The sequence below is a fragment of the Dermacentor silvarum genome, chromosome 5 (assembly GCF_013339745.2).
Source record: "Dermacentor silvarum isolate Dsil-2018 chromosome 5, BIME_Dsil_1.4, whole genome shotgun sequence".
Classification (NCBI taxonomy): Eukaryota; Metazoa; Arthropoda; class Arachnida; order Ixodida; family Ixodidae; genus Dermacentor; species Dermacentor silvarum.
In genome coordinates, this window is record NC_051158.1 from 30096817 (window position 1) to 30118762 (window position 21946).

Here is a 21946-nt window from a genome sequence, read left to right on the forward strand (position 1 = left end):
TTCTACTATGTCTAGGAGTCCTAATATAATTTTTACATTACTTCTCTACTTTGAACCCATAAAAAGTGGGTGCGCATTCTATTCTAGGACGTGTTATAATCCGAGCTAATTCTGCTAAATTAAGCATCAGTGTGTACTGGTGTTTTTTCTGCTTCTCGTTTAATTCGACCTGCCAGATAATTGGGCCAATGTCGCCGGTCCCATCAGGTTCGAATTAACGGACGTCAACTGTAATAGGTAGGAATGTAATTTCTAGGTAACGAGGGTATACGTATGAATAGTAAGAGGGCATACTTCTTTTATAGAGACATGAAAACTGGTTGTAAAACAAGAGAGAAAAAAACAGCTTGCCAGTACACTTCTGTAATTGCGTTCTCCATCAAATCGGTGAAAGTGTAGCCAGTGACACAGCAGTAGTAATCTGTGGATCGAACTTATAAGGACAGTAAAATGAAATGCTGAATCACTTTAAATTGATAAGGTATTCTTGTAGGACTCTACTTTCATTGATTTTGTGGTAATGCGCTGATTACCGTACACGAAAATGACGGTAAATGTTTCACTTTTGAATCTCTCGCCAAAACCCCAGTCACTTCGTCACTTCAGTGTGATGTGACGTCAATGTGATGATGTGACGTCACTTCAGTGTGATATTGTGGATTGCAAAGCATTTTTCCTTGCATTTCAGCCATTGCAGTTCAGTAAAGGTACTTAAAACTTCCCAAGTTCAGTCTTCAGCTCTTTTAGAATACAATGAAGTCCATTTTAACAATAAAATTTAACTAGGTCATCTCTTTATCTTTATTGCCAACATATGCCAAGTTTTTGCCAAGTTTTGCAACATTTTGCCAAGTGTCTTTTCACAGTAAGAATGGCTTTTTTTTTTGGTATTGTGGAAGGGTAATTTACTAACACTTGGTGAATTCATTTTTCTCTTTAGTGGCCCTTTTAAACTGCCAGCAGACAAAGTGAACATCCGAAAGTTTCATTACGTGGTCATTGTAAATGATGGTGTGGATTATATACACAAGCACAGGTTATATGTGAAGAAGTACGATATGCAAATAGTCTGAAGTTCACTACCACGAGAAACGAGGCGTCGTACACAAAAAGCTCTTTGTTAAGGAAGTTTATGCCCCTGCAAATGGCGGTGAAGGGCGAATGAGTAAGTGCACTAACTAGGGTGACGACGTAGCGACCGCCAGGCGGCGCTGTATGAAGCGCAACACTACATGCTGGGGCCGCAGCTGCCACTCATTCATGATGCTCTTGGGCGCGGTGACCTGGTCACCCTGCAGCCGATCCAGCAGGGTCACACAGACTACAGCACCTGCATGCAAAACCCAAGGACAGTGATGTAATGACCACACACCGCCAACACGTAGCATACATGTTTCAATGGATACCACCGCACATTGATATCACTGGCAGTGACAAAGCTGATGCCACTTGCAGCCTTCTCAAACAACCCGTAAATTCAACATTCCAAATAGTAATCGAGCCACAAAATTGGACATCAGTGCTCACTTTCCGTCACTTTGGCTTCTGCCATGTGCACCCCGCATAAAGGAGCAGTTACTTGTTAGAAAGCCTCACTACTGCATCGGATAAGGAGAGGATCTGCCTATATGAAAGCATGACTATTTAGGATGGCGTACCAATACTGCTCTCAGTACGTTATGAAATAAGACAGGCGACATTTGAACAATTCTCGTGGTCATTGACAAGCGACAGTGATGAAAGGGATGCTCTTATTGAGAACCCACAATTCTGCATGTGTGCCTGCAACTGATTGCATTTCCAGAAAGGTTAGTTACTAGTCGACAAGGAAGCTTCACGTGTTCTTGAATTCCTAAAAGACACTGCTTTCCTGGACATGTGGTAAAATACCCCGGTGACATTGCAAGAGAGGCTCAGGTGGACCAATTAATTGCCGGCCTCGAACTGGTGGCCTCCATACAAGCCCAGTTGCTGACCAATGAATAATCAAGCTGTCCGAATAATCAAGCATGTCCAAATTATTGGTTGTTGACTGCATTCATGGACGAAAGTCTGTGGCAATGAATTTATCTGACTTTTCGTACGAGAAATGAGATTTTCTAGTTATAATCAAGGAGTACTGAAAAAAGGCAAATATTTAGGCAACTCCAGCAATATTGTTAGGTGTTCAAATCGAATGAAATTTGTAAAGCAGATTTTGCTTAAGATGAACCCAATTAGGCTGAATCTCTGTACTATATGCCAAACGATACACAAGCCCTCTGATGGTTTACTATAGGTCCCATACAATAAGCTATGCGTAGCACGAACCAGCCATTCGGTTAAGCAGAATTTCTGCAGCCATCCCTGAAGCTTACTACTCACATCAGTGAGAAGCCCGGAGTAACCTCTCGCTTGGGCAAAAGCTAATCGTGTTGGGTTGTGCTAATAGCCGAAAGTTTCTAATACCGAATTGAATATTGTCTACTATTTCGATTCGGTATTAGAATTGAATAGTTACTATTTGTAAGTACAAATAACTTTCAGGTCATCCTCAAACATTCTAAATAATCAACTGTGCACTATCAAATATAAAATTGGAACAAATAATTTGTCGGCCCTTCAACTCCGTGAAGATGGTTAACCAGCGAATCTGAAACGTGCCACCCCGGTGTTTATCACTGGGTTAATCCTGAGGGTTCATTAAAGTATTTCTCAATTACGAGTTTACACACACGTTCGGCTGTGACTGAGAGAACGACGTCACTGACGGTATGCCTACAGTCTGCCGTTGTCGCTTGCATCCGATGTCTCGAGTTTGCTCAGCGGCATGATTAGCAGCATTCGCCCGCCATTGTTGCTTGCGATTCTTCAAAATTAAATTACTTCAAAATTAAATCTGTCCAATGAATGGCTCATACCCCATAAAGCAATGGCTCATACCCCCATAAACGCGGCCTCCCCATTACGACGACAGAAGAGAAGTGAAATTCTATGCTGGAATGATTAGTGGCAACACAGCCAGCTGTGGAAGCAGACGTCAACGACGAACGCGGGAGTAGTAGCACGAGCGCGTGCCGAGCATGAGCACGAGCCAACAAACCAGCTGCGGAAGAAGACAACGATGCTCGAGCCAATGCTGGTGATGATCGTTTTCTGTGGACAAGCGATTTCGCCTAGCTATATAAAGCTTCGCTTTAAAATAGGGTAAATTTTATTCCCACGGGCATAGTAGGCACCAAATATGATAAGTTTTGCATGGGAGCAGGCTATGTCGCTCAAGGAGCTAGACTTTACGAGCTACAATACCTGCCTTGGCGCTCTTTGGCCATACCTGGCCCTTGCACCACTAAACACTATACATCATCATACATCACCTGCGATCATTCGCCTTCTCTAAAGAGTCTTTTGTACGTGAAAAAACAGCATATTTCTTCCTAACACTCCGTTTGGGCTTTTAATGAGCAACGCTTCACAACATGCAATGTCATGTCAGGAAAAACTTTCTAACATTATGAATACCAGGCACATCATTTTACATTAATTGTGAAAGCTGCTGTTCATTATTCGAAAGCTATTAGAAAAGTATTCAATATTTGTCTCGTATTGGATTTGGTTTCAAAATTTACTGCGTTCAAGCCTCAACACAACGAACACGGAATAACGAATTATCGGATATAACGAAGTAAACCGAAGAATTCCTCACCAATAGCTATGTGTATCGAATATAGTTATACCGAATACCGGATAGGTATTTTCATGTCAGATACGACTTCATTGTAACGAGGTTCAAACGTAGTTGCACATCCCTAAAATCGTGTTTCTGTGGCCGTTTTAAACTACGCTAGTGTCGGCAAAAATGTGAAAACATGCTCGGCTGACACCATTAAAGAATTAATTTGGGGAAGTCCTCAATGTGCCTTGGCAGATTTACTGACAACCAACAATGGTGAGAACTTTGCCGAGGAGCCACAAAAACAAGTGGTGCTCACACAGTGGTGTCGGCTGATAATTCCCAAAATAATTTGCCAAGTTGTTTCAACATGACAACACCGAAGCATTTTTGAGCTATTTAGGTGAAATGTAAATTTCGAGACAGCCCAGAGATTTCCAAAGCACCAGCAAGCAGCAATTGCCGAGTGGCATGAAAGTGTGTGAAACCAATGCTCTGAATCATGCAAGTGCAATAAACGTCTCTTCCTTTACGTGTGGCTTTTGGTTTGAATACTCTTACGCACTTAGGCTGGCGAGCTCATTTTATTTGATCACTTTGTTTAAGAGCAAGTTTAAGATCGGCAGCTCCTATTCAAATAAATGGGAACGGAGAAATTGTCTTTCTCGGCAACCACTGCACCGATTCTTCATGAGGTTTGCTGCATTGAAAAGAAGTTATGACATGGTAACTGTAGGATGTGGATTTCAATTTATGCCAAATACTCTTTTTTTTTTTACTTCCCGAAAATTTTGAAATTTCAGAATACTGAAGTACAAGTATCGAGTTCACAACTCCGTAACTCAGCATTTAAGAAATGTAATAATTTTGTAAACTGCACCTAATAATAAATCTAAAGAGGACAAAATTGATGTATTATACGCCAGTCTGAAATATACCCCTGATTTGCGACGAGGAATTTCACAATACCTTCATAAACATTATAGCAATATCACATAACCTGTAAATTCATAAACCATGTTTGCCCGCTTGAGATGCTTTACCAGACACATTTTGCAGAACTGCAATATCTCGTGTTGGTTCCGAGTTACAAATTTGTAAACTTCATGCTTCTACCTCTTGGCGTCCTAAAACAAATTTCTTCTGCCTAGAGTTGCTAGAATTTCACTTTTGTCTCTCAAACAGAACAAATGTCATTAAGATCAGTCCAGCGATTGTCTCATAAAGGCGTTTCTGCCTTTTACATGAACTTGAATACGAAAATCTCAGAGTTGTCCTGGTGTTAAAGCTTCCTCTTAAACAAACACGAATGAGACTGTGGAACTAATTTCCAAAGCACGGTCATGCGGGCACTTTGCCTCCGTATCTTTCTCTTCAGTGCCACCGAAAGTGGTGCGGCAGTATAGCTTTCATCTATGCAAGCTACATCTACTCCTCACCAAGTGCTCCAAATGAAATTCAGGCCCAGGCTCAGGGCCACTGAGCAGGCAGTTCCAGTGCATCACACTGACCTTTGATGCCGGCATGGTGACACATAGCAGCGAAGAGGGTGGCCTCCATCTCAATGTTAACCACGCCAATGGAGTGCAGCTTCTTCATGAACTGCAGTTTCTCTTGGTCCGTGTAGGCGCAGAAGGCACCGTCCAGCCGGCCCTGACCTGCACGCGCGCAATCACCAATATCGCGATTCAGCTGACAGTTTGCCGCGACTACACACTAGTGATTTGGGCTCGGATGTTAGCACAATCGCAGGTCCGACAGGGCCGCATGGCACAATGACAGTTAGAGAGTCACATGACACAAAAACACTCATAATTCATTGCAGTTGAACATGCCATCCCAAGATGTTACTTCTAGTACTGCCGTTCCCAGAGTGTGCCTTCCCTAATGTCAACCACTGACGTTCACAAGAGGTAGCTCTCTGTGCTGCCCTGTTCAGTTTTGGTTTTGATTGGGTGCTTTTTGGTTACTTAAAATTATATGTTTAGATATGTATTCAACTGCTCCATGCATGACCTAAGGCACACATAAACATCTAAATCAACTCTAAAGAGTGACACTGTTCTTGCAAAAGTAACATGTGTATTATTTGTTAGAAAAAGGTTGATCACTAGTGTACAAAATGAAGGCCACACTACCCCTTATACTGTATTTCCTGCCCAAACCTCGCCAGCAGCATGTCAGTTCGACGTCACTAGTTAACAAGTTTTTTTTCTCATGCCTGGGACATTTTACGACATAAAACTTCTCAAAACTTTCTATGTTCAATCTGTCATACCTCTAGAACGGAATGTAACACTTATTTGCAGATAAACAACGAGCTAGCAGCTTAAAAAGAAGCTGTGAAAATTTACTATGTTATGAACAGCTGGTGGGGAACTTCCAAGGAGGCAGTGCCACTCGTCTTTTGTTTTTGCACAACTTCCGGCATAGCCAAGTGGCCATTCTGCTACTTCAAAACCATCCTTTACCAATGCAACTCAATGTAAAAACGTTTAAACAGCAACTATTTATCTGTGTGTTACCAGAACCCAAGCAGGCGTTCCCTTCTTGAATCAAAGTGTTAAAAACAACGTCCTCACCTTCGTAGAAGTCGTCTGCACACATTGTCTTTCCCATGACCACATTTATCCCGGGCAGCGAGCGGCGGGCTTCAACTGCAATCTCCTCGGCCAGTGCCGTGTCCAGCTTGGCAGGACGGGTCACAAGTTTGCCGAGCATGTGCTGCATACATCACAAGAAGCTATGACAGCAATGCCCCCTTGTGGCAGAGCATCGAGTGCACAGTTTCGCTCAATGTAAAAAAAAAGTCTCAGTTTAACACGAAGGTCATAGCGTCGACTCTGACAGCAAAGCATTCGAATATTACACAAAGTAAATAGGTGAGCAGTATAAATTGCAGTACATATTCACTTACTAACTCAACAAGTCTCGTGCCACGTGCACAAAAGCATGCATGAATAGAGTTTGCACGATGATGACACTTACACGCCGACGTGATGAAAGGGCTGGAAGGCAGGGAGCATGCCTGCTTGTCCTAAAGTGAATGTTCTGTGCTGCCACTCTCTTTACCATGTTCCTCTGCTGTGCTATAAAGCTCAGCAGATCACTAGATCTCGAAGACTGAACGTGCGGGAACACAGCATGCACCTGCAGCAGATCACTTAAGCTCGAACACTCAGCGTGCGAGTCGCGCTTTCAGCTGTCGCACTCGGGGACAGCACAGCGGCTCTGACAGCAACAGTGCAAGCGCACCTCAAGTGTCTGTATAACTGCTACCGCAATAAGATGAGGTTGCTATATGTATTGTGTTGTGTGCCTTTGAATGGGCTAGCATTCGTCCAGTTCGGTTTTCAATTCTTCATCTAATAATTCTGGTCCGTATAATCGAATGATTACTATCACTCCACTCTATACCTTTCCATAGCCTGTTGTTGTCAAGCCAGCCTTTATTATTTTTTTTATGACCCTTGCAAAAAGCCTCTCTCCCGCATGGGCCACTAAGTTAGCCTACAAATTAAAGTAATCATACAAATTAATGTAATCATGAATCATGAAATTAAAGTCTGTTCTCTCTCTCTTATCATCCACTACTTATGACTGACTGATCCTGGTGATAGCAAAAGAAGAATGCTGTTCAGACCAATGATGAAACATGTAACAGAAAACAATTGGAATAGAATTGTAACATTATTCCAGCCTGTGTGTCCTAGTGAATGCTGACATATGAACAGACCTCCTGCCATATTTTGATTGATTGATTGAATTATTGATTGATTGTTTGGTCAATTGATTGGCCAATCAATCAATCAATTGGGTTTGACATTGATTGCTTTTGGCCTCACATAACAAAGCAACATAGTGGCTGTATGAAAGACATCGTGGTAGTGTGCTCCAGATTAATTTTGACATGCTCGGGTTCTTTAACGAGCTCCTAGTCATTGGGACATGGAGCATTTTCGCATTGTGCCTTCATTGGAATGCGGATGCCGCTGCAATAGATCGAACCGGTGACCTCGCTCGCGGCAGCAGAATATCACAGCCACTGATCCGTCATCACAATTAACTGAGTTGAACTTAGTATAATCTGTAATGAATATGATTCAAAAAATTCTAAATGTGCTGTTAATGTCACAGGCACCTTATTTCAGAGACATTCCAGTGGAAAAAACACATTATTAAGGAATGTATATTCGTAATGTTCTCCTGCAATATAGTTTCTTGGTTTAACTAGACTAATGTCAGCAGCCACCTCATTTACAACTTCATCCCAAACGCTTCAGCAGCAATTATCAGCAGATGTCATCACTCTGAGAATGAACAGGTGCAGTGAGCACAACGCATCCTTGTATATAGCACAACATTGATCGCATTCCTGTTAACTTGTACATTAAACACTTTGCTCAAGCTCATGGTAATCACATAGATAATTTGAACCATGGTAACAAATAACAGTAATTGCAAAGTACTGGAGTGAAAGCAATTATTTTTGCATTACAGAGCATTGTTTTGAATAAGCAGGCGCATTAGAGGCCAGCAATAATGCTTGTTGCCTGCTAAGCAGTGCATTATACAGTGTAGACTGCTTATAACGTAAGTCGCCGGAGTCACAAATATCCGCACTATAAGCAGTACCGCACTATAACCAAAGCAACAATTTTCAAGGCCCGCACATATGCAAAACATGTGCACCGAGCCGCCACGCGTATGCGACAGTCGAGGAATGCGGCTAGAACGTTTGCATTCAATTTACAGTCGAATCTCGTTAATTCAAACCAAATCACGCGGCGGTGCCTCCAACCGGCATTGCTCCAGCACCGCCATAGAGTAAAAGCTTAGGAGAGACCCCTCAATGTCGCGCGCGAACAAAAAAAAAACAGGATTAAAAAAAATGTGGCGGAAATTTCTCCCTCTCTCAAATGGCAAGGTCGCCGATTCTGTGTTGCGCCGGAACATGCGTGTACATGCCGACGTCTCAGCCACGCTACCGTAGCCACGCGTTGAAAATGGCAGTGAACCCTTCTTTCTCCTTTATGTTTCCTCTACTTTCTAGTCACGTGTTGACCTTGCACGCTGCGGCTACGGCACAGAGGGAAGCAGCGGCGCTGTCCCAGGCCAGCCAACGAAACTGCCCACGCCGGCAAACGCCCCGCTTCTCGATAACGGCAGAAAACGAAACTTCAGGGAGCTGGCGCCGGGCCGGCTGGAGCGGCGGTGCCTGCACAGCGGCAGGCGCGCATGGTGACAGTCGAAAGTGAGGGAGCTACGAGAGAGGGCGAGGGGAGCCACCGAAGCGGCGGAGTTGCCGAGGCGACAACCGCTTCCCTGTCGCCCTCCTCCCTCACATTCCACGGTCTCCGCGTGTGCCCTTCACCGTGCGTGCTGTGCCGGCGCCGCCCGCTCCGAGCGTTGGCCCGTGTTCGCAGTTTCGTGGCCCTCGCTCGCTATGTGCACCGTGATATTTCACGACTCGCACTCAAGATTCTGGTTTCAGCCTCGCTGGCTGTTCGTTCGCACCAGGTGCCCTTCTCCTCCACTTCGTCTCTTTCTTCCTTGAGCACTTCTTGGGGCACCCGTTTGAGGGGAGCGTTCGCCGTCTCCGCTGAGTTCCGTACTCCCAGGCAGCCGCACTGTAACCGGTATTTCGTTTCCCGCGACTGCACTATAAGCGATACGTGTATACATGGAGTGCTATGGGAAAATTAACGGGAGTCTGAAAAGACCGCACTATATACGGTACTGCATCATAAGCGGTTACGTTATAAGTGGTCTATACTGTACCATCCTTAAACATGAAATGCTTTCAGACCCGAGTTTCGTTTTACCGAAGAGCCAAAAAAAATATTACTATCAGAGTGATCTGAAAACGGCTCGAAACAATGCATTTGCAAACAATTCTGCTAATGCTCATCAGAGTTTTATTCGTCTGGTGTTCAGTACATGTTAAGCTGTAGCTCTTAATGTCAACTGCGTTTCGGACTTAGCTGCACCAAGCAAATACGTACACTTAAACGTTGCTGAATGCTGAAAACAGCAGCAATGTTGGATAGTGACTGACCATGTTTAGTTCTTCCCTGAGGAGGCCATTAACTGCACCCGTGCTCACAACAACCGAACCAGCAGGCACGCCTATATGAGGAAAGAAAAAAAAAAAGACAGGTGTGCATAAAACTGAACAAACTGCATGAGTTGACGCCTAGTAATACAGCATGAACACAGTGTGAACGGGGACAAAAACAGAGAGAGAAAAAGAAAAAGCAATGGGATTTGTTTTTCTTTTTGTCGCTTGTTGCCTGTTTTCCCTCACCCTCGCCTCCACTGTCACTGTGTTTCACAAGATGGTAGATGTGCAATAGCATAGACAGGCAAACATATTTGAGTGACAACTAATGTACGTATGCCCTTTGGAACCATTCAGAATGCTCCTTAACCAGACTGTGAGAGAAACAGAAAAAAAGCATACTGCTGACGTCGATAAGGATGTTTGATGATGGTGACAGAAATAATCGTCAACATGTTTTGATAGACGGCACGACAATATAATGACAACAGCAACAGCACGATGACAATGGAGTGATAATAACGTGACAACGACGGCACGACCGCACGGGAATCGTGACAGCGGCATGACGGCAACAGAACAACAGTGTGACGATGACGACATGAGAACGGTTGCGCCCCATCTGCTGCTTCCTGCTCCGTTCATTTATTCTACGGAGGCCACACACTCCTCTGACCACTTGTCTTTAAAAGTCAGCCGACTTCGGCCATTCCTCTGGCTCTAATCATATTGACTGCATCACTAGCACGACACTCACAGTAGGCACTGTTATCTTCTCAATAACGACTTCTTCGTTGCGATTCAGACATCGCTTTCAATCACTATGGCAGGGCTGCAAAAAGTATAGCCCACGAGCAGACTTTTAGTGGACCGCGGACGAGTTTGGACTTCCATGGCCTCGTGTGCTGTTACTGCAATCGAGCATGGCCGTTCAATGAGAGAAATTACAATTTTGACCCCAAACACACTGCACGACATGAACTGTCAGCAAAGCAAGGGACACAAACCCCCGTATTCAGAAATGCAGCTTAACTTGAAGCCCTTGCTTGACTTGATTTAAATGTCGCCTGTCGTGAGTGCGCTGAAGGAAATGCAATGAGTGTCTTGGGCACGTTCATGCCAGGTGTCATATAATCAAGTATGGGCTTCAAGTTAAGATGTATTTCTGAATACAGGGGTAAAACCAGAAGGATGCGGAAGCATTGGGTCTCTTGTCGGGAGCAGATAAGAAAGGCGTACGACCACCGAACGTCTTCGCCTAGTTACCGACGCCAAGACTGCAGGTGCTGGGGGTCGTGGCCTCGGAGTCCGACGTCAAACTCAGGGTCACTCTCTAGCCTACGCCACCGCTGCGTCTCGAAACGGGTGGCTGGCCTACACTACCGGGGCGTCACATAGAGGCTAAACGGGCCCATGCCGTCGTCCGAGCAGACTTGACGAGGAGGGCTGTTTGTTTTAGTGATGAGTACGAGGTCGAGAGGTAAGGGAAACTGAGCAGGGGGTTTATTTACATCGGATAGGCAAGCTTATTTACAGAACAAGGGAATCATCATACTGGCCGGAGTACAGAGTGCAGTACGTCGTAGCATGTCAGCGCTACTGAATCTCAACAGACTACATCGTACTGGGAGAGCACTGGCTACATCTTTCTCGGGGAGCACAGAGATGAGCCGCAAACATCCACTTAAATGCCCTCTGACCTCCCTAGATCCCTAGCCCAGGGAAACCTACGGACACCCCTTCCTCCAACCGGAGCATCCAAAGTCGCCGAAGGCTCTGCCTTGAGGCTCAGGGTGCGCAATAAACACTCCGGCACCTTTATTCCCCGAACACACCCGGAAAGGTAGCCTCGGCTGCACACGGCTGCACTGTCACAGAGAACGGAGGGGACACTCATAGATAGGGGGTGTCACGGCTTGACCCAATCTGGCGCATCTTGGTTCCTGGGATGGGACGTATTGGGGGCCTCACCAAGCTGATTCGTCTCAGGAAATTACAAGTGGCTCGAAGGTCCCTTCCCACGCTGGCCGATCGTAACAAGACAGCATTATTGGCGCAGTGTCCACAATTGAAATCGAACATTCACTTCCCCAAACAGGCATGCCTTTGAGGCAGCAAAGATGATGTTTCCCACTAAAGTGGTGTGGCCTGTGCCGCTCCCCAAGAAGTTAGTTTTTTTTCTTTATGCTTGCTGGTTTTGTGTTGCACAGCATTGCACTACGGTATTGCCTGCTGTGGCCTCCGAGATACATGTACAGACTCTGCCGCTCTCAGGCAGTGGTGGTCCCAGGCCCCACCAAAGCGGGAGAGAATGAGGGGTTGGAGAAGCAAGATGACAGACTGGGCCAGTTGGTAAACCAGGGCGTTTTAGAAATAGTGGATACAAGCATTTTTGCATACCCAAAGTGTCACACCTTGCTTTGCATTCTTTTGTACATCCGGGTGTTTGTGACTGCTAACTATAAGTGCGCAAAACATATCGCTTCCTAATGATCCATTACAAGCAGCACCATCAAATATACAAAGACAAAAGGGAAAAGAACCACAGAGAACTGCGTGCCAAGCTACCAAATAAAGTTTAATAGCAAAATAATTATCACCACTTATATGCCTGGCTTAACTTTCTGTACTAATGCAGACAACTATCGAAGTAGTGGCATGTTGGTACATATATAGCATAGTTTTGCCAATTAAACTTTAGTTAGTAGTTTGGCATGTGTCCCATGGTTCTCCGCGGTCTGTTCTAGTCCGCAGCAGTGCTGTTCGCAAAGGACAACCAAAGAGGTCTCGCAGCCCCTCACCGACGCCTCCGCTGGTGCCGATGCGGAAGACCAGCACACCCCGGCAGCGGGCGTAGTGCAGCAGCTTGAATACCTCGTGCAACAGGATGGACAGCGACGGGGCACCCATGCCATGCTGCACGTGGCGGACGAGAACACCTGTTTGCATCTTTCCTTGAGATAGCACCGTTCTTGCATCATGCACTGGCGGTGTTCACAGGCCCAGGAAGAGATCAAATACAGTTAGCCCATCATATTGATGACAGCCATGGCATAGACTGTTTTCCGTTGCTGAAGAGGACGTTATAGGATGGAAGCTCCAGTCTAAACACATAAGAACGGCGAAATCGCATCTCTGAACGTCCGCTGCACTGAATTTCATGAGGTTTGTTGCATTTGAAATAAACAGTTACAATCTGGTCACTCCAGAAAGTGCATTTTTTATTTATGACAAATTTTTAGAGAAAATTTCTAGAAAATTGGAAAAATTACAGTTTACAGCTCTCTAACTAGGAAATAAAAAAAAATATCACAAGTCTGTAACTAGCACCTAATACTGCATCAAAAGTGCACAAACTTGATGCATTATACACCACTCTTAAGTATACCACTAATTTGCGAGTATGATTTTTACAAAACCCTCGTTACCATTGTAACACTTTCATGTGAGCTGTTAATTCATATATCACATTTGCCAAGTTCAGATACATTAACACATACAATTTAAAGAACTGCTATATCCATTTTTGATGCAGAGTTATGGGTTTGTAAACTTCATGCTTCCATTTTTTAGTGCGAAAGCACTACTAGCCTACCAACCTGGATTTCTCCTCTGTCTGTATGAAGCCTCTTCATACAGCCCCACGCCCACGCACCCAAGCATTTACATAAAAATAAAAGTTTCATGTGCTAACAGGAAGCAAATTCTGGGAGCATAAAATCATTTACTGTAGTGGTTGGAAAACGTAGTGTTTTTGCAGTGAACTTCGAAGGAAAGTGGTGGTGGTTGCAGGGTCTTATCTACAGGCTGATCATTTTTAAGTTTTATGGAAATTTTTAAAATCGCCTGTGGCAAATAGCATAATTCTTGTCCTTGATCTGGATTATTCAAAGAGGCGGACATTACTAGCACGAGAAATCGAAACACATATTTAACTAATTACAACAAATTTACTCATTAACTTCTTAATCACCTTATGGCACATATTGCAATTTACGAATTGTGGCCAGTGAGCTTGCAAGACATAACCACTTGAAATGAATTTCAAGGATGACATCAGTTTTGAGATTATTTCCCAAAGTGTGTAACAAAATGCGTGGGCGTTCCAGTTACTTTTGTGCTTCGATGCATAAAAGAGCGTTTCATTAAAAATGTAAATGGAACAACAGTGAATTTTTGCAGCAAGTTTAATGGTGCATATCTCCAAACTGGCGTCATTCTGAAAATTCCTTCCGAGTGGATACGCCTTGCAAACTCACCGGCTACAATTCGTAAATTGCAATATCTGCCGTAAAGTAATTAATTAAAAAGATAATTAGTGAAATTTTGTTAATTAACTGAATATGTGTTTCAATTTCTCGTGAAAGTAGTGTCTGCCTTTCTCAATAATCCAGCTTAAGGACTAGAATTATGTTATCCCCAACAGGCCATTTTTAAAAATTCCACAAAACTTAAATATGATCACCTTGTATAACACAGGGTGATCTGTATAGTACAGGGTGATCTGTATAGTACAGGGTGATCTGTATAGTACAGGGTGATCTGTATAGTACAGGGTGATCTGTATAGTACAGGGTGATCTGTATAGTACAGGGTGATGCTGTCGGCGCAGGTGCACTTAGAACGCAGTCTCGATGCTGATGCCGAGGCCATGAGAAATGAGTGGGCTAACGAAACTCCCAAACAGCGACAACGCTAGGGTTGTCACGTTCACGTTCTAGCGCACAATAGTTCATGCTTAGCCAGAGCTAAACCGTCAGCTATTCTTTTTACTTATTGATTCATGGAAATGTTTGTTAAAATTCGCTCCGTTTGATTTCAAAGATGCTAATCTACCAACTCGCCCAGGTTACTATTTCGATCCAAATGAAAATAGTTTCTTGCTTTCGTTGCATCATCTGTTCTTCTTTCCTCATTGCAAATTTACAGTTGACAGCAAAAGTTTATAAACCACGCGAATGCGTGCCAAAGAACCTCTCCATAAGACTTATGGTGCCATCAGCTGACATCAAAAGCCGCACTACACCAGAAAATGTGATCTTTTGTTGTTCAGCAGTGAAGAAAATTTCTCGCTTGGCACAAGGCTTTTTCCAGTTTTTTTCTTTCACATGCGACTTGCTCCTTGGTAGCCATGGAAACACGCTTCTGCTTCGATGGCAGCATCATTCGAACTGATACCAGCCACATGCCACTGGGCTGGATGCCTTGCGTCGGAACGGGAAAGTTGTAAATGTGTCACGCAGCACACGAAAATTGACATGCCAGCGGACAACAAGAGGACACATTTCCGGCCTAGCACTGCTCTCGAATGGCAGGCGTCACATCAACAGGCGGCGTGGAGAGGCAGTTTAAAGCACGGACTTACATGGTCCGCAAACTTCTTCCGTCAGCTGTAATTTCTCGGGTACAGCGCAGCTAATGCAGCGCTTGCAATACGCGACTAGTCTTCGGCAATTATGCTTCCGCATTCTGCCATCAGGTGCTGGGCCTGTCTGGCATTGGGCATTCTGCCCCCCATTGACATGCAGCGGCTGTGTCAGGGAATCGGACCCATGGCTTCACGTCCAGCAGCAGAATACCCCACCGGTTGTGACAACTATGCCATAAAGAACTACAACGTTGGAGAAAGCAATAATTGCTAGGAGTGTTCCAGAAACCTTTTTTTTTATGCTACGTACAATACTCGTATACTAGTTTGCGTGCCTCAAATTAAAGATCCCCATTACTAAACAGCCTCCACCACTGAAATGCTATGGTAATACAGAAAGATAAACAAGTTGGTTCACGTTCGTTCTGAACTGGAAAAATTCAGCACACAGGACGAGTACAAGCATAAGCACGTATCATGTGGAGGTTGTGGATTTGGCAATCCACCATCATCATGTAATCTAGCAACAAAAAAATGCAGACAACATGCGAATACTTTCGTTATGTAACCTGATGAAATTTTAGAAAAATCTAAGAGCTGTTTGGAAGTAATTTCTTGTTTCAGCTTACAGTGGCTAGCATATGTGAGAACCACAATTTACAGCTACAGTAATTTTTCTTTCAGCACCTATGTCGAGCATTCGCTCGGAAAAATTTCCCCACCCGACCCTCAACTTCGCATCAATGTTCAAAGAAAAAACTCGGAGCATTAGCCGAGTAAGTATGGTACTCATTTTGTTTGGCGAGCGTTTCCTGCTAAAACGACACCGTGGAGTGCAGTGCTTCCATGACCGCACCCATACTCACGCTTATAGAAAGCAGGGGTCCGACCTTGTACATGGAGTAGCGGCCAGCATAATGGCTCAGGTCACAGAGGTCGGTACCGGTGGGCAACTTGAGATCCAGCTCCTCCTTGGCCAGCCGAGCAAACTGCTCCATGCGTGACGGCGTGCCACCCATGCACACAAACTGCAGCACCAAAGCAAACGGCCATGATTGATTGATGTGTACGGCATAATGGCACAAAGGCCAGGTCTGGCCAGAGAGCGCCAAGCAAGTGAGTGATAACGAGTTTTCAATGGAGCAATGAATGGCAAAGGATAGACGTAACATAACTGTAAAGAGGCCTAAAAAAACATGCGTTCGAAAATGCGTAAAATATTTATGTATTAAAATTATGGCAGTGGCTAGTGGAGTGTGCTATGAACATAAATGACAAAAGGATGAACATGTCAGTGCTAGTAGCAAATGCCAGGGGACATAGCCAGAAACGTTTTTCGGAGGGGCACGCAGTTGACTGGGGATTGGGAGAGTGAGGGTAGCTGGGTCGGCCGAAAACTAACACAATAATTTTTGGGAGGAGTGAAACCTAGAACTACACTGGTGTAAAAAAAAAAAAAGTTCTGCATCAAGAAACGATGCCAGATGGAGGGGAATACACTGTCGGTAAGCTAGAGGAAAGTGCTTTTTTTCAGCTTCTGCTTTCCAACACTCCAACAAGACTTTGAGGACGGAGCAAATGGACATCCCAATGCCACTGTTTTATCTGGCGCCGATTTCAATATCTCTAGCTAAAGCCTCCAGCTAAAGCTTCCTCTTGAGAGCGAGCTGTAACTCCACTGCTTCTACCTAAATACATGCAAACAAATAAATTTTTTTGCTCGGCTTCCAATGAACTGGCTTTGACTGTTTAAAAAGAAAAAGTTTAGATATACTGACTGTAGGAAGTAGATTTTTTAAAGCACCTTTTGAACAAAACTTTTTTTTAATTGCAACAATGTAAATAAAAACAGACTGATCTATGAAGTTTAGAATGCTGCAACTCAGCAATAAAGTACGAAATTAGAGTTCTGTAAACTGCACCTACATTCAAAGTGGATAATACTGATGTATTCTACACCACTTTGAATTATACGAATACTAATTTGCAAGTAGGACTTTAGTAAAACACTTGTAAGCACTAACAATTAAACATAAGCTGCAAAGTCACTCATGAGAAAATTTGCCCTTATTCGATGCTCCACTTTCCTCTTAAATGCAACAAATTTCAGTCAAATTGGTGCAGCGGTTGTCCAACAAGATATTTATGCATTTTACACAAAAGACTCAGATATGTATTCGAATAAGGAAAACGGAGTTGATTCCGAGCAAGAGCATTCGCTTAACCAATGTACGCAATCGAAATGGTTCGCGTTAACTCACTTTTCTTCATCCCATCTGCAGAAAAATAACCGGACGTTTCTAAACACTTCCAGTATACCGCAAAACTACGCTTGTCACACTTTGTCCCGAATGACGTGAATATACTTCCAATTTCATTGGCTGAAAGGTGAGTTAAAGAGCAACACTGAATCAGGTAAAGACGCACACTAAATAGCAAACTAATTTCAGCGGTGTTTGTAAATTACACTTCTACAAAAGGTGGTGCCCGAAACCTGACATCTATTACGTGTTTCTGGTTCCCGCAATCGCTTCTGCCACATGTAACCAGCAAAAGCATGGCATTCGAGTTCTGAACTTGTTATCTAGAGGGCGCCAGCACTGGGGCGTGGATTTGGACACCACCTATACCAAAAAATACCACCCTTACCATAAATACTGGCTTGGTAAGCAAGAAAAGGCACAAACGGGAAAGACGGGTAGCAAAAGCACCTACGAGTTGCCGCACTAACTAGTTGTGACGTCAAAGATTTTTGACAGCGTTAGCTCGGGTCTGGTTGTTATCGGTAAAGGTGAACTACACTGTATCCCAAGATAGCTGACAACTAAACTTGGCAACTTCCAGGATCTCCTGGTAAACCAGTTCAGATATGAAAAATAGTTTTGAGATTCATGATGCCATACTGACCTGCCAGCGTTTCGGCACGAAATTCATAAAAATGAAACATTTTTCTTTCCTTCCTCTTTCCTTTATAATTAACCCATTACCGGGAAATAAACAGAAACAGGCCGGTTTCAAGAGAATACTGAATCAGCCAATTGATTTAATATTTTCCTTCAGTGTCCCTTTAGGACTGGTAAAGTATTCGTTAAGAAAATCTATTTTCATTCTTTCTTCATTTGTCTACTGATTTTTTGCTTCTCTGTAGATCAGTGGCCCCTTGCTCACTGTGCACCCTGGCAACCGAAAATTAAAAAAAAAAAAAAGTCGGCTGCAGAGAATCGGTGGCAGAAACAGCCACCTGTAGAGAAAAAAGCAAGGCAAGCAAAATGGGATGAGCACACTGAGCGATAAACTACAGAGAAGTGAAAAAAAAAGCAGGCAACAGCAGAAGGCAGGAAAATGTGGATCCCTCGTTATAGGCAATGATGGCCAAACATCCATTCATCTAATTTTGTGCACAAACTGCAGTGCTGGAACGTCCAGTGTGAAGTCAAATTTCAAAATATTTTCTCATTGGAAGAACGTCTGGTATTTCTCGCACCAATTTTTTTTTTTTAGGGGGGGGGGGGGGGGGCTTTGATTGTGGTATGTATGTGGACCTGTATGTAGGCAGGGCACCACACTCACCTTGACATCACCAAACATGTCCACCAGAGAATGCGTGCTGGTGGACAGGGCCAGGTGGTAGAGGTGGTCCGAGTTGAGCTTCGCCAGGTGCGGGTTTCGAAGCTGTACGTAGCCTTCCACATCTCCATCTCTGTGAACACACAGTATGCAACATGTAGTTCTACCCTTGACACCAGACACCACCTGGGTGTGCACTTGGTGTAAGCTCGACATAAAACAGATATCCCAATTCTGTGAACTACATCTAAAGATCTTCATAAGAGGACAAATGTGGCACACTAGTTTTACAGTTTATGTGAAATCATTATATTTTTACACGGGTTCTGCAAAATTCCCATTCACAAATTATTAATATGCTTCACCGTGTTGTCCTACATATAAATTTTGTCCACTTTAGATGTGCCGAGAAATGCAGTTTAGATAACTGTCACAGCATTTTTTTTAACCTAGTTAATGAAATAGTTGGAAACAACATGACGCATCATTTCTAGACTTTTTCTCTTAAATGCAACTTACGTTATCAAAATTAGTTCAGTGGATGCCCAACCTAATGACTTCTCTATTCCCTTGTATCTAGATAGTAGCTCATGAATCAAATCTTTCTCTTAAGCTTTCTAAGCACCGCATTTGCACCCAAGAGACAATCTGCAGCTCGTAGGCCCAAGTCATTGCATTGAAAACCTTGCCGCAAGACGTTTTGTTTACACACCCAAGCTACGTATGCAAGGTGTGTGTGCACTGCAATAACTGCAAGGACGCTGCTGATTAGATAGCTCAACTAAACCCCACCATGCTGTTTCCCGCTGGACAGCTAGCTAAAGGACCATCAATCAAGGGGCTTTTTTTAAGCCAAACAGCAGCACTTCACATGCCAACATTGCCAATCAAGAGGCTTCAAGCTTAACAGCTGCAATTTGCATGCCATTGCCAAGCACGAGGCTTTAAAAGCCAGATATCTGCTGCACTTCGCATTCCAACGTTGCCTATCAAGGAGTGTCAAGCCAAACAGCCGCACTTTGCATGCCAATGTTGCCAATCACAGGGCTTCAAGCCAAACAGCTGTAATTCGCATGCCAGTGCCAATCATGGGGCTTTAAGCCAGATATCTGCTGCCATTCGCATGCCAACGTTGCCGATCAAAGAGCTTCAAGCCAAATTTACAGCTGCACCTTGCATGCCAATGTTGCCCAATCACGGGGCTCCAAGCCAAACAGCTGCACTTTTCATGCCAATCTTTAGCCAAGTAAACAGCAGGTCTGCAGCCATGACAGTGCAGTAATATGCTGCACTTCGCATGCCAACCTTGCCAGGTCTAGCCAAGTAAACCAATGTTTCACAGCCACATGACAGTATAAGAACGCAGTCCTTCGCATGCCAATTCCTTGCCATGTTTAGTCAAGTAAACACATTCCACAGTCATGACAATGCAGAAATGCTACCATACTGTAAAGCTAGCTGATGATCTGGCAAGACACAATTAACTCACTGAGTACTGATAAACAGGATAGTCAACATCTCTGCATCACGCCGTTTCCCTTGAGAAGGGTGCAACAAACTAATTAAACTACGCTTTTCACGTTAAATAACTTGCAACATTTCCAGCTGCATTCTGCTCTTCGATGCTCAGTTCAAGCACATTACCCAGCTTAAGTACTTTTGCAAGAGACTAGGGGTTCGGAGGGAGGGTAGGGTGGGGGGCGAGCAGCCCTAACGATGACATTCCTGCGCCCCCCCCCCCCCCCCCCGCCGTGCGTCGACCCCCCTCTAATATAGAAATTACGTATTGGTTTCACAATAACAAAAAAAAAAAAGTGTGTAAGCAAACGGAGTCACCGGCTTCTAAATGCACTGCCAGACCCCCTGCACGAAGCCTTTCGTCTGCAAGATAACCGTCTCTCGCAAAGGGTCCAGGAGTCTGTAAACGCGCGTGCACAGTGTATTGCACGATTGGCTTTTTTTTTTTTTCTTTTTTTTTTTTTTTTAATCTTTCAAACTCACATCTGGGTAGCAAGATTGTGCAGTCACGGAGACACCGCGGGAATGATGACCCTGCCAGAGCATCGAAACCAGTGAAACCAACATACGCGCACGGGCGCCATTTTGGTGTTCAACTTCCACGCGAAAACGCGACCATCGCTTCCGGGTATCGAACCATTAAAGCCTTGAGCTCGTCAAGCACAGAGTCGTAGCAACGCGGGCTTTTCCTCCATCTTAACGCGCGAGGGCCGAACCCGCGTCGTTATCACCGCCAGGGCACGTCGAGTGCAGCCGAGATGATGATGATGATTATAGTGATGCGCGCGCAACATTTGAACCTGGACGGTGGCAGGTGTCGTCAAACTTGCGTACACCAAAGTACACGCTCGAGTCGCACCGCATTAAAGTGTACTTAACCGCGTCGGTGGGTTTGCACCGGCTACGTATACAGCAAGAAGGAAACAGGGCCGTTACACAATGTTAGCGATTTATTTCGCTCGGTTTTATCTCATTCTTATAACCAATCACTCACGAACAGCTGTTATCATATCTTCCAGGTGATAACTCGAGCGGAGCGCCGTTCAAGAAGCGAGAAAAGTTGGAAAAAAAAAATAATGGAATATATCGAATCGGTACGTTACGCCGCGATCCGGCAGCCAGTTATATCCCACTGCCTGTCGGCACAGACTTCTCACCTGTCGTCTCGCGAGCAGCAGACCGGCTCCCGGGGCGCTCGGGGCGATTGCGGGAGAGGCTCGTAGTTCTCCATCGCCACGTCCGACGCCAAACTGGGCCAAGAGCCAGCAACCACCGGCTGCGACGAAGCGGGGAGGAGGCGGAAAGGGCCGTCCCTGGGAGGCCGCGGAATAGCGGCGGTGGCGGCAGTCGGAAGCATCAGATAACGCGGAGCTGGCGGCCACAAAGCGGGAGACTAAACAACCGGGGGGAGAGTTGCACGCGAAAGCCGGCTTCGCGGGCGTTTGACCAACGCAACCTTGTGTGTCGCGGCGCGCGCGGAATCAGCAGGCTTCGCGAGAGGCTGCGACCCCACGCCGTGTCAGCGGCCTAATCGTATAGCAAGAGGCACTCCTGGTTGGGACCACAGATGGCATTCGAACTGGAAATCGCCTTGCACGTCTGCGCATATATATATTGCCGCCGGTCCTGCCCCCCCCCCCCCCCCCCCCCCGAATTCGCAGCTTACATAACGTGCGGTCGACGCTCGCACGGTATCGTTTCAATTGCTTTATTGGATAGCCGTCGAAACAGCAATTACGTCATGAAGCCTCCATTCTCCCGAGAGCGCAACAAGTTGTTA

General features: G+C 44.8%; 1 protein-coding gene across 3 annotated transcripts; it reads right to left on the reverse strand.

Annotated features, from left to right (window-relative positions):
• Positions 1-1112: 1112 nt before the first annotated feature.
• LOC119453206 (uridine phosphorylase 1) lies at positions 1113-21700 on the reverse strand. Of its 3 annotated transcripts, none has more exons than XM_037715227.2 (8): positions 21324-21700; positions 18652-18781; positions 15948-16109; positions 12515-12629; positions 9711-9781; positions 6235-6376; positions 5164-5310; positions 1113-1330 (listed from the first exon to the last, which is right to left on the reverse strand). In XM_037715227.2, the coding sequence occupies exons 1-8, from the start codon at positions 21521-21523 to the stop codon at positions 1179-1181; spliced, it is 1119 nt and encodes a 372-aa protein (XP_037571155.1). In that variant the 5' UTR covers positions 21524-21700; the 3' UTR covers positions 1113-1178. The 3 variants fall into 3 exon arrangements, with proteins under 3 accessions (XP_037571155.1, XP_049523592.1, XP_037571156.1); XM_049667635.1 differs by lacking the exon at positions 21324-21700 and adding an exon at positions 20736-20873; XM_037715228.2 differs by lacking the exon at positions 21324-21700 and adding an exon at positions 20650-20797.
• Between the last annotated feature and the right edge of the window lie 246 nt (positions 21701-21946).